The sequence below is a fragment of the Mya arenaria genome, chromosome 8 (assembly GCF_026914265.1).
Source record: "Mya arenaria isolate MELC-2E11 chromosome 8, ASM2691426v1".
NCBI classification, from domain to species: Eukaryota; Metazoa; Mollusca; class Bivalvia; order Myida; family Myidae; genus Mya; species Mya arenaria.
Window position 1 is genome coordinate 47720504 of NC_069129.1, and position 14246 is coordinate 47734749.

The following is a 14246-nucleotide window of genomic DNA, read 5'->3' on the forward strand; positions in this document are numbered from 1 at the left end:
TTACGCCCACACGACTTAAAAAGACAAACAAACAATAACATGTTCATAGTTTAATACTTTAAAACACTGTTATGTCTGCATTGTTCCACAAAAAGGCATTGCCGTATGCTCCTTATGACCATTGATTAGTGGTTAGTTTGGCGACACACTGCACTTTCTTGGTATGATTGTTTCTGAAGCCTGGTCCCGTGGTGTGCGGTGTGAGCTGGAACCCGAGTGGCTCCTAGTTAGGCATGGCTTGCTTGCTGATGTTGCTACGAGTGATGTGCCTTCTCTCAGAACGAAAGCTGCCGAAAACTGCAATTATAAAGAACTAACCAGCAACATTTTGAATGAAACGGCATTATGAATGATTACCATGTACACACTATTTAAGTGATGTTTCATACGGGTCATTCATATTATATTAATATTCTAATCGGGTGTGGTTGGTGGGAAAGTAATATTTACTCGGTATTTTTCCTACGTGTTACTCCTTCGAAGGTTAGCGAGAAAAGAACGTGCTGGGCTAGTCACGTGGTCAAGTAATTGGATGACCGGAGCGTTCCGCATGTTGATTTCCGGGCAACCACGTGTGTTTACCCGTATCTAGGAAGTTTTTCCGAGAAATCGTAGATAAAACAAAGGAAACAGTTTATTCCGTCTTAATAAATGAAATTATTTCCATATGTAAATATTTTTTATTATTTGTTAACGGTATAAGAGCAATACTTGTATCACTAAATTATCATCTTAAGGGCACTGAAAGTCTAATATTATATTGCAAATGCAGTTAACATAATGAAAGAGAAAAGATCAAGGTGTTTCAACAAAAAAGATAACAAACATTTGTTTGAAAACACGTTAACATAAGTATACAAATAAGCAAGTACAGTGCGTTTTTATAGAATGGCATCCGTTTGCAGCTTCGCTTTTAAACCTTATATAAGAAGAATTTTTCAATTGCGTTTAGTTTATAATATTAAATTATTATTAAACACAAATAATAATTATGCATATCAAACAACAGTATATCAATTTTTCTCTTACAATGTCCGTTTCGATGACACCATTAAAGGGAAAATTGACCTTGAATATATTTTGATATAGGGATTGTTTCAAGTTTCATTTTTGCATCACTCTTAATCACTTAATAAAAAAAAACGTTTTTAAGGTTCGAAAAAGAAATGAGAAAGATAAATCCTAATGTATCTTTGCCTTATTGGGATTATACTATGGATGATTACATTTTATCGCCTGACAATTCTGTCGTGTGGTCGAATTGCTTTTTCGGAAATGTGAATGAAAAATTTAGATCTGGTCCATTTGCAGGATGGTATAGGGGATATAATTTAGAAATTAAGCGTGACCTCGCAAAGAGTATTAACGAGTGTCCATCAGCACTAATAAACAACACGCAAATCAAGGGACTGATGAATTTTTGCTATTATGAAGTAAGTGATCTAATTTACTTTATCGGTCCATATATACATATATATGTAATTGAAATGGTTTTGTCGATAGTATGGTTGTTTGAAAACATGCTGTATGGTGATTTAAAAGTAAAAAGATTCAGTAAAAATGTTGTGCACGAATATTTTGTTAGCAAATGTTGCTTGGAATCCAGTTGAAATGCAACAAATGTTTCTTGCTAAATTAATTTCTTCGTTTTAAAGTATTGATTCAGATTTCTATTATCATGTTTTATTTAAGCAATGGTTAAAAACATATATAATAGGTCAGCTTTAGCCTTTATCGACGCGTCACATGAGAAATCAGTAACGGCATTAATATATCGATGCTTTAATAACCGACTTATCGACATTCGGCAATCGGCAAACACCCACAGTACAAATATAGCAAGAATAATGTAGTTCGTCGATATTTTAATTAAAACCAAGCTATGACCGGCGTTCGACGCTGTAGAAAATAAAGCCCTACTTATGAACAAAGATCAATATACATGAACATATGATGAGTTTAAAGCGTTATCTAAGTTTATATTTGAAAACAAATGAACAATAAACTGATATGACGTTCTCGTCAGCGGGCCGGTAACGACTTTTCCTTACTATCTCGATAATAACCTTCACCTTTAATTGGATATCAATGCATCAACACTTTACAAATACTCAAGATTTTTTGCAAGCAGTAAACTGTAATTTATATTGGAATAAAAGGACCTTTGATATTCAGAGAATGTGTTATTTTTTCTAATGAACAGGCTTTAAGAGTATTGTAAATATACAGCAATTATCCCAATCGAAACTACATTTTTCAAGATAATCTAAAGACTCGAGTCTCTTACATGAAGCATCTACTAATAAAACGACATTAACTTCATTTGTTTCAGGATATAATGACAGGAACAGAACGCTATTTTAGTAACCCGTTTAATTAAGAAGGCCTTCATGATGGGGTGCACGACTGGGTTGGTGGTGATATGGGAAAGTCAAATTTGCTGCGTTCGACACCGTGTTCTGGATGCACCATGCCTTTATTGATCATATCAGGGAAATGTTTCGAGAACATCAACAACATGAGTAAGAAAAATAATGTTGATACCCATATAAACATATATACCATAAAAAAATCAACGAAAAAACGTATGGATGCAAACTTGATCAGAGTTTCTACATATTTAAAAATAAACTATTGAAGAAGCATACGGTTCAAAAAGACATGTCCTATTTCAGTATTTTACCAAACTTACGAATTATTGATCATTAATTTTAAAACATCTTGTTTATATATATATTCGTACTCATTTTTCAAGGCTAAATGAATAAAAAGTATACTTTCTATCAACGGCACTGTTAGTATTCTTTTTATTATTGAAAACAGATGAAAGGTACCAATTACAAGCAATCCAACCCAACTATCCAAGCTTTACATTTCTTTACTTTTCTTCTAAATATATAATTTGGTTTCATTCAAAGTCCTAACTGTGACAACGATCCTGAAACGGATTACCCAAATGTCAACCTCGCACAAAACAACAATGCTGGACACGCACGCGATGATCCAATGCAAGCGTTTGAACACTTGCGTAACATTGACGGAATGAGGAACAACTGGACAACAGATTACTACTCTTACGGGCCCCAGCCAAAATGTCCCCAATGTGGAAATTCCGCCTACCTATATTTCAACAAAAGTATCGACAGCATCAGGTTTTTCAAGCGGAGTTTGTGTGAACAAACAAATATCTGATTGTAAAGAGGGTCGCAGACCTGCACCCAATCCAAACGTAAATGCCTTACATCGCAAGGCGTGTAGAGGGAAGTTTGTCCTAGTTGGTTTCAAAGGCAACGGTCGTAATAGAAATAACTCAGATGCAGAAAACCGGCAAATCTTGAGCGATGCCATAGGTATCTCCTACCTTTTCATATTGATTGCACTTTAAAATACAATTGTTATTTTACAGCGATATATGAACCTTTGAAATCATTCAACGGCCATTTTGTTTTCGAGAAATCATAAGAAATCTTATACGCGTTTCACTTATGACTCGATGCAAATGTTAAGCAAGTCCAATAGCTTGTGCGTAATTAATTGTGAAGTTATTCTCTTTCATTGTCAGAAACGAAAATGCAAACTTCCTAAACTTGCCCATAACTCATCCAATATAACATGAAACGTCTTCTAACTACTAGCATGTGCACCTGTACTAAGGCGCAAATCAGCGGCGCTCTTGATTATGTGCATGGTATTTAACTGATACATTGTTATCAGTATATTTCAGTCCAGGCGCCAAAATCGAATTCGAATCCGAATCCAACGCCGAAACCAGATACGTGTCCCTGCGATGTCTCCGCTTTACTCCAGCTGCGGCGGATATTCGCCACTTGACTGCTGTTACTGTAGGCTTACTGCTTTACCCCGGCTGCGGCAGTTATTCGCCTCTTGACTGCTGTTACTGTTTGCTTACCGCTTTTCTCCGGGTGCGGCAGATATTCGCCACTTGACTGCTGCTACTGTATGCTAACCGCTTTACTCCGGCTGCGGCGGATATTCGCCACTTGACTGCTGTTACTGTAGGCTTACCGCTTTACCCCGGCTGCGGCGGATATTCGCCACTTGACTGCTGTAACTGTATGTTTACCGCTTTACTCCGGCTGCGGCGGATATTCGCCACTTGACTGCTGTTACTGTAGGCTTACCGCTTTACTCCGGCTGCGGCGGATATTCGCCACTTGTCTGCTGTTACTGTAGGCTTACCGCTTTACTCCGGCTGCGGCGGATATTCGCCACTTGACTGCTGTTACTGTATGCTTACCGCTTTACTCCGGCTGCGGCGGATATTCGCCACTTGACTGCTGTTGCTGTAGGCTTACCGCTTTACTCCGGTTGCGGCGGATATTAGCCACTTGTCTGCTGTTGCTGTATGCTTACCGCTTTACTCCGGCTGCGGCGGATACTCGCCACTTGACTGCTGTAACTGTATGCTTACCGCTTTACTCCGGCTGCGGCGGATATTCGCAACTTGACTGCTGTTACTGAATGCTAATTTCCTCCATGAGGTCTGTTAATCAGCTTCTATATGTCAATTGTCAGGAAATGGCTTGAATAAACATGCTTTTTTGTTAGTTCAATGAACATGTTTCAGGGTAAATATACATATGTATTGTCAACGGTGACTTTAATAATGAAATTGATAAGCACAACGAAGACAAGTTCTCTGCTCTAAAATTGCTACAAATGACGTCGTATGAAATGTTGTAGCCGTTAGCATTCTGCACCGGTCATCCAGCGACACGGTTTTATTTTGTTCCACCGTGGCTTCTATACTTTGTTGTTTTGTTACTACTACTACTACTACTACTACTACTACTACTACTACTACTACTACTACTACTACCACCACCACCACCACCACCACCACCACCACCACCACCACCACCACCACTACTACTACTACTACTACTACAACTACTACTCCTACTACTACTACTACTTCTACTACTTTTATCACCACCACCACCACTATCACAACTATACATTAACCATGTCCTTATAATTAACATGTAATGATCCAAAAGCGTTCAAGCACAATCTGAAAGTTGATGGAGAGTCATGCTCAGCACGAGTTTGCTTTGCCTTGCGTCCCTTATCCCCACCAAAAGACGACTAGGACCCACGAAAACTCTAGTTTTTTTTGTTTTAACATAATGGTATGTATCGTTTTAAGCTATTTGCAAACATCACATCTATCGTTTTATAGAATATAATATATTTTTCTGATATAATCATCAATACATATTAAATCACTGTCTACTTGAGTATGGCACCTTATTAATTTGTGTTTATATAATAGTGCACTTGCTTCGCCGATTGGTAAATTTTTGATTCATTTAGAAAAAAATCTATACATAAATATTATAAATAAGTAAATCATGTATATTAAGTTTTTTATTGATAGCTACATGGTGACCAATTACAAAAAACGAAAAACATGCTTTTTCCTGGATTTTGATCATGAATGTCAATGAAATACACATGGGAGCCCTAATTAGATAAAATTTATCCACCTATTTTCCCGGCCTTTATATCGTTATCATCGCTGGATTTATCACTGTTAATACGCGCTAAAATAGAGTAATCATTTCATAGCCAACATCAGTAACGATGGCCGCAATTGCAATTGCTTCTTTCATACTTATATTTGTGTCAAACAGCTTTGCAACAGCTGACTTCGAATATACCCTGACACTTCCAGAAAAGGTGCAGGAATGCTTCGACCACAGTGCACATGTAAGTTTTTATCTGATACAAATAACAGTTTTATTTGAGAACATTATTTTTTGGTTTCGTTCATTTAGGATTATAAGTACCCGTACGGATAGAAAAGTCCGACCCAAGGATACGCGTGTAAGCCGGTAACGAGGCTTGCCAAGTTACCGGTCACGCAGCGAGGGTTGGAATTACCGATCCGGACCGGAAAAACAAAATTTATATTTTTTTTGCATACCTAAAATTATGAATGGTAGAAAAATTGACGTAGAATTTACCAAAAAGTGCGTGCGATGTTGTGTGCTTAAGTCATAATGAGCAGTAATTTTAATACACTATCGACGTTAAATAGTTGTTTTTTTAAATCGCGCTTTTACGATTATTTATTTTCAATTTTAATTAAAAGTATTTTATACTTATATCTTCAAATGCTCTTTATTGAAATTGCATAATATACATTTCATAAACCATACATTAAAAGAAATAAGATGTTGCGCGTTGTTGCGCGTTACTCATCTTACATGGGAATGTAAGACGAGTTTTTCCAGAACATATCAGAAACTTACGTCCCGCAAGAAAATGAATTCATATGAATTGTCAAATATGACAAAACTGAGTAAATAGTGCAAATATTTGTTTTACAGCTTTCCCAAGTGGACCATAAATTGGCAAAAGATGCTTGTATTCGAGCATATTTCGCCGATATTCTAGAGCCTTCAATAAGAGAAGATGACTACCTTTTCTTCAAGACCGAGTTTGAAGATAAAAGGTTTGTTGTTCTTATTTAAGGAATAAATTAATATATAATTTAATTGGCTATATTTTTTTTCTAAATGAGCTAGTAAACAACATTGCATACTTCAAACTGATTTCACCTGTATATCAGGTTTATTAAACATAAAACGTTTTTAACTGAACATAAAACAAAGCCTTTTTTCTTGTTTTTATTACCACATCAGCATTTTACCATATAACAGAATGGCATGACTTAAACTCAATTGTATCTTACTAGTTTTAAATGCGCATCATCTTATAAGTAAGGGTGATAAAACATTACGTATATATCCTAATGAAAAAAATAGATCTAGAACAAGTTATGTACTTGGGCGCTTCAACACTATGCTTTGTACTAAGTTGTTTATGTCTAGGGCGTGACTATATATATATTACTATCTCATTGTGTATGGAAACCATCATGTTTAAAAAGAGGAAGGCAATATTGAAACTGATGTTGAGAGATTGTTTATAATGGGACCAGACCTCAATAAGGTTATATAGATTCGGTGATCAAAGTTTCTGTTTTCTCAAGTTAATGTATACTTTGATAAGATTTTATTCGTTATTCGGGAATTTTGGAAAAAGCATGACGTTGTGCTTACAAACTGGTTAAAAACCCCAGTAAATTTACATTTTACTGACCGTTCCAAGGCTGTACCTAACAATTGTTGATAAATTTTGTACATAGTATATATGCACTGTGTAGTTTGTTGAGTTTGCTCTGTTGTTTCATGTTTCTTTTGCGATTTTTCGTTTTTGTGTGCAATGTCTTTGGCGTTTACCGTGTGCTAATAGGACTAAAAGGGGTTGATATTTGATTTCTTGGCTACTGAGCTTGTTTCTGTAGTTTTTCTTATAAATATTGTCTATGGTATATGTGTTTAAAGCCTAAGGAAGCAGTGTTTTGCTCTAGGCCATGGGCTTAACAATTCCGCTTATACCATATTTGGTCAGCGAATGGAGTTTTTCCTCATGATAACGGTGGAAATTGCAATATACTCAGATTTGAAACAAATATACTTTTTGAGTGTGAGTCGGAAAACTGTTATTTTTGTTATAATTTACTTTATTAACATACGGATACAGCCGTCCCTGCTCGTGTACATGTATACATATCGCTATTGAGAGGCTATGCTTGATTTGTATCAGTGGTGGCCTTATAAATACAAGCATTTGCTATGATTCAATGACCCTTGAAAGAAATATTCGTTAGATTGTGTGTGTGTGTGGGGGGTGTGTTTGTGTGTGTGTGTGTGTGTGTGTGTGTTTATCAACTCACAATTAAGTGCCCTGTTATTGAAATAAATGTCAAATTAGATACTACTGTGTCCATGATAAAGATTTCCGTTTCATAATTTAGTTTGAACATGATATGAAATATTGAATCCATCTATCTCGAAAGTCTAGTTTTCTCAAGATATCACTTTCATGTATCTACCGCGTGAATGCGAAATGTACAAAAGCAAACTATAAACTTAGCTATTCTGTTTTCCTATGAATGAATTTAATCGGTCGTTTATGTCGAATTTATGCCCGTACTAGATTTCAAAAATTACTTACTAAAATTATTGCATGAAACAGTTACAATGTGAACTTGTGCAACTTGCACACATTATTTATATGCTTGCACTTTTGGGCAAAGTAATTCCCCCTTGTTAATTCCTATTGAAAACAGTGTTCAAGACAAGAAGTAATTGAAACCTGCTGTCCCGATTGCTGCATATTAAACTCCCTTTCTACGATAAATTTCTTAAAACGGGTTTCATTCGTTGAAATCTTAATTTTGAAACTTTGAACCTTGAGAGATAGCAAAGTTGAGTAGTAGCCTAAATACAGCTCGCTATGGTTTTGATCTACTTAACGTACGAAGTTAGTACATGAACCCTTAGCAGAAACAGATTGAGTGTGCTAGAAAGAACGAAGGGATTGGAGTCATTTTGTAAACGAAAGACGTCAATATGTTTATCTTTATCAAAAGATTAAGAAAGTTATTTTATACTGATGACTATATTATGTTAAATAAGCTAGCTCTGTTTGTTTACACAATCAATCTGGATACTAATTAAGTCAATTTTCTTATATATTATATTCATAATTTTCTCTCATCTTTATCATTCTGTACATACGTTGTCATCTTAGTTTCTTAAACATTCCATAATACAATGAAACCTACATGTACAGCCCAAGTAGCCTAAAATAAAACAAATCGCCAGTTTAGAGGCATAAGGACAACGGCCCAAACGACAATGAACTAGAGGCACAAATGACACACATTACATACAAGAATACAAATACCACACAAACGACAATGAACTAGAGGCACAAATGACACACATTACATACATGAATCCAAACACCACCCAAACGACAATGAACTAGAGGCACAAATGACACACATTACATACAAGAATACAAACACCACACAAACGACAATGAACTAGAGGCACAAATGACCCACATTACATACAAGAATACAAACACCACACAAACGACAATGAACTAGAGGCACAAATGACCCACATTACATACAAGAATACAAACACCACACAAACGACAATGAACTAGAGGCACAAATGACACACATTACATACAAGAATACAAACACCACACAAACGACAATGAACTAGAGGCACAAATGACCCACATTACATACAATAATACAAACACCATACAAACACCTCAGAATAGTTTTACCGATAAATGAAGGGCTTACCGTATAGGAACGTTCAGTGAATGTTAGTTATGTGCAATATTGGTTAGGTTTTCTATTTGTCTGCTTTTGCTGCAAATAAGTTGAGAAATCCATGTTTCCCTTATTTTATATTCGTGTTCCACGCAAGAAAGTAAAACTTAAATTTAATAAAAATCATATTATAAAAAGAACATTAAATGGCAATAGTACTGTTTGCACGTGTACAAAATTGTTCTCAATGTTAATTTCTTTGCTAAAATGTCTTAAACAATTTTATTATACTAGGACAACATTAGGATAAAGTATTGTGATCAATTTTGGTACGAGTTGTTTAATAAAGCAAACTAGACTGACAAACCTAGCAGTACAACATTTAAGCTCAATCCCTGTTTTTAGGTATAGGGTTAGGGCCTTTATGATGCTGATCGTGTAACACAACACGTAAATAAACAGAGTAAGCAGAACAGATTGAGAAGCATTGTAATGTAGGAAAAGTCCCTTTACAGTCACCTTTGATTGCATAAAAATTCAAACAATATTGACTGTCAAAGTATAGAAATACATTAGAAACACATACTATAAAGGTTTGTAACTTTTGAAGGTACGGATTTCTTGGACCACCCACAGGATTTCGGCGGAGATCGGATATTCGAACACTCTCTAGGCGGGACAGAAAGGCCGTGTTTGATGCATTTGAGGAACTTTATCAGGTAACCACATAATTCTTGTCATCTTTTCTTGTTGCGTATATTGCGTTTCTGAATATTGCTGAGGTAAACAGAAACAGGATTTTCCAAATACTAAGTAACTGTTTGGTACACTACACACAAACTCCACAGTGTCGTCCTGTCACGACAACATCATTTCGTGTTTCTTTCAAAACAAAACTCCTTTGCCAAACTCATCATGTTCTCAAAAGATAATGAAATCGTTCCCCTCTATGGCGGTGAGGGGTCTGTGTCTAGCAGGCATATTTTGTTTTACAAAGTTTAACATTTTCAACAATTGTCAACAATAAGCAACATATTGTGATATAGAATGGTACCCTACCATTAACGAGAATATACAAATTTGCTTTAAACGGTAAAATATATTAATGGGTGATTAAGATATTTCTTAATTTCAAGGTATATATTCATTTTCATTACAGAATGCTAAATGTCTACTCCATACGTTTTTTTATACTATTGTGACTTGTTGAGAAAAAGGCCTCTGAAAAGGTTTCTCTGTAAGTTGAATTTTCATTTCTGATTATTTTGTCGATATTTTGTTTACAAGAATGGAATTTTGGGTCGATTTGGAAGAGTGCATGGTGACCAGATGTTTAGGAAGCATAAAGGAAGGGCTTTTTTACCTTGGCACAGGGTGTTTTTGGCAGCGTAAGTGTAGATATATACATTTTGTTTATGTATATGTTTGTTATGTCATTTTCAATCTCTATTCTTCAGAGGTGGAAATAAAGCATTATTTATCTTTGAAATTTAGATACACCCCCTTATAAACAATGCAGTATACAGTGGCGGTCCCAGGACTTTCTAAATTTGGGGGTGGGGCCACAACTTAATATAAACAATCAACATTGTGCATGCTTTATTGACATGGAATCAACGTTTGTCTTCACTGTTAATGATGTTTGGCAGATCAATTGAATTAAAAAGCCGGGTTGGGAAATCGAACCAGGGTCGACGGATTAACAGGTTAATTAAGTCGTAAACCACTCGTCCATCTGATACACACATGTACATACCGTAGAAATTATGCTATATGAACCTACAGTACATTTATTGCACTCAACGATACTGTAGGTAAATGGTTATTTCCGCTCTCAATCTATGTATCTCAATCGATATTTTGCATGAAAGTTGAAGTAATTTGTAGTGCAGCTCTTTCTGAATAGCTTTCTTGTTTCTATGGCGATAACTAATTAATAATAAGTGGTCACATGGTTGTTATTTTTATCAGGAGTATCTTTTCAAATACTTTACAGAAGCACGGAAGTAACGAGACTGGTCAATAACTGTAAGAAGTGCTGTTAGGTTTACGCTTTTCATTGCATATTGGAATAAATATGCACCTCTTTTACATTTCTTGGATGTTTTTCGTTATGTAACACAGATTATCAACACATATAACTATTTCCTAAGGTAAATGTGTTCATTGAAGGCATTGTCTAATATATTGCTGTTTAAATTGGATCTATTTCGTTCGGTTTCAGGTTTGGTAACAATTTACGGTCGCTTCTTAAGCATGTAGTGAAACGGGTATTCGTGATCGAAACATTTAGAAGTAAAACTTGAAATTGTCATTGTACTCAGTGTCATCAATACTCATTGCATGTATGAGAGTGCATCCAACTTGTGTGTTTAAATATTTTCCGAAATAACTATTAATATAATACTATTCTCGCAATATTCTACAAGAAAGGTTTTAGTTGACAGACATGTTTTTACAGGATAGGAGACACTTTTGTTAACAACTTTATCAATATTCAACTGATGTGAAAATTGTCTCGATAATTATGCATTTAATTTGACCTTGTAATCCATCCCAATGACGACTATTTTCGCAGGTTTGAAGAAGAAATGAGAAAGACAAATCCCGATGTATCTTTGCCTTACTGGGACTATACTATGGACTATTACATCCCGGCGCCTGAAAATTCTGTCGTGTGGTCAAATTGCTTTTTTGGAAATGGCTATGGCATAATAACATCAGGGCCTTTTGAAGGATGGTATGGAGGACTTAACAATCAGATTCATCGAAAACTTGCAGAACGTCATGGCCAGTGCCTTCCAAAACTTATTCACAAAGCTGACATAAAAGGACTGATGGATTTTTGCAAATATCAAGTAAGTGATCTGAGTTACTCAACCACTTCATACTGACAAAAATAAGAAATTACATGTAAACCTAAGCCTTTGTGCATATAAAAAAGAAGGGTTAGTAAAATAGATTTTGCACTAATCATTTCTTTGAAAGTTTATACAGGATACCTGTAAATGGCCAAATTCTATTCTTCCTCATTCGTGTTAAATAATTGAATAGGATAGTCAATGGAAATGAGCCGATGACCAGGTGTTATAATGTTAACCTATTTTATATATACTTAATATAGAATATTAAGACATCAGATATAACGTTCTCGTAAGGGGCCGAATCTTTTTCTTCACTTTTTCGAAAATAACCAAGCATTCAGCACTTAATGATGGTTTAGTAATAAGTGTATAAGTGTAGCAATCGTCCAGACTACAACAGTTACATTCATTTTGGATGATCTATTAACTAGCACTTGTCTTGACTCCCTTCTCGAATGCTACGTCAAAAAAGGAAGTAAAAAATAGTACCACTGACAAAATGACTTTTACTTCATTTGTTTTAGGAGATCACCACAGGGGAAGGTGATTATTATCATGGTAACCCATTTAACTTGGAACTTTTACATGATGGGGTTCACGACTGGGTAGGTGGTGATATGGAGCAAGTCAAGTATTCTGGTTTCGACCCGGTGTTCTGGATGCACCATGCCTTTATTGATCTTATCTGGGAACAGTTTCGACAACATCAACAACAGTAAGAAGAAATGGTGTTTGATAAAGATATCAATATAGCTGTCATAAAAACCTGGAGGAAAACTCGAATTATTGGATGTAACTGTTGAAGATTTATTTATTCAATACAACGAAAAGTACAAGTGGCATTTTTTCCTTAAAAAGATGATTCTTTGACTAGTAAATTCATGACGTCGTTAACTTATTTCTATGAACGTATTTATCCCAGACTGAATAATTCAAACTATGTAATTACATAAATACATTTAATAACACTTTTTAATGAACGACTATGTTTTTTTTTGGAGTTTGATAAGCGGGTAAACTGCCGAAAGCTACCAATTTCGTGACAATGCACACCGGCGTAAATAAAACGAAATATGCAATACTTCATCATTAATAATTCAACTGTAAGTATTTCATAATTGTTCTTTTTCTTCTGAGGTCTGATTGCAACATAGATCCTGAAAATGATTACCCAGAAGTCAACCTCTCACAAGATAACAAAGATGGACACGGACCTTATGACACAATGCAAGCGTTTGAACATTTGTATAACATTGACGGAATGAAGAACACATGGACTACAGATTTCTACTCTTACGAACCCCAACCACATTGTCCCGAATGTGGAAATTCAACCTACCTTTACTGTGACAAACGTATCGACAGCATCAGGTTTCCAAATGGAGTTTGTGTGAGCAAAGAAATATCCGATTGTAAAGAGAGATGGCGCAGAAATGCACCTAATCCGGCACCATTACATCATACGGCATGTGATGGAAAGTTTCTCATAATGGGCATGCAAGGCGACGGCCGTGACAGGAATAACACAGATGCAGAAAACCGGAAGATCTTAAGTGATTTGATAGGTACACCATAGTTTATCATTACGATTGTACCTTTCAGAAAAATTGTCATTTGAATTATGATTTGCGTAACTTTAAAGTATATATTAGCCCTTCGACATTTCGAAGATCATTTTATAGCATAAATGTGGCTGTCGCCGGCGTCGTGTAAAAATGACACCATAGCAATGAATCAAACATTTTCAGGATATGGAAATCAAACAAGGTACACGTGGTTACAGAGACAACACGCACACATATTACGAGGACAATATCAATTACTAAATATAATTCAGTTATTTCTCTTTATTACTCAAATATTATTGAATTGAATATATTTCAGCTCATGCGTCAAACACGAGTCCGGATACGTGCACCAGCGCTGGAACTGGATCTTCACGCAGAGATATAGCAATGACCTTCTATTTTGCTCTAGCTGTACTTTTCATCTTCAACTAATTTCTGGTTCATTCCTTAGACAAACGCATATTGTTATAATGTATTCATAATCTAATGAAAGCAACTCATGTTTATGTAGTATGTATATGTGACGTTGAAAAAAGAAAACATTTACTCTACCGCTGATGAAACAGCTTCAGTAATCCTACATTATATAGTAGTTTAAGCTATATTTCTGCTTTGTAGTTAAAAATGTATGAATGAAATGGG

The 14246-nt window shown here is 35.5% G+C and overlaps 1 protein-coding gene across 1 annotated transcript; it reads left to right on the forward strand.

Moving 5' to 3' along the window:
* The first annotated feature begins 5607 nt into the window (after positions 1-5607).
* Positions 5608-14036, forward strand: LOC128244280 (putative tyrosinase-like protein tyr-3). The gene is made up of 8 exons (XM_052962296.1): positions 5608-5733; positions 6357-6481; positions 9783-9891; positions 10460-10560; positions 11751-12030; positions 12561-12751; positions 13174-13601; positions 13921-14036. The coding sequence occupies exons 1-8, from the start codon at positions 5608-5610 to the stop codon at positions 14034-14036; spliced, it is 1476 nt and encodes a 491-aa protein (XP_052818256.1).
* The last annotated feature ends 210 nt before the right edge of the window (positions 14037-14246 follow it).

Bases quoted from the DNA above. Each gene is read 5' to 3' on its own strand.
- LOC128244280 (XM_052962296.1), top strand. From the start codon at position 5,608: ATGGCCGCAATTGCAATTGCTTCTTTCATACTTATATTTGTGTCAAAC. The intron at 5,734-6,356 runs GTAAGTTTTTAT...TTTGTTTTACAG, and splicing joins GCTTCGACCACAGTGCACAT to CTTTCCCAAGTGGACCATAA. The intron at 12,031-12,560 runs GTAAGTGATCTG...CATTTGTTTTAG, and splicing joins TGGATTTTTGCAAATATCAA to GAGATCACCACAGGGGAAGG.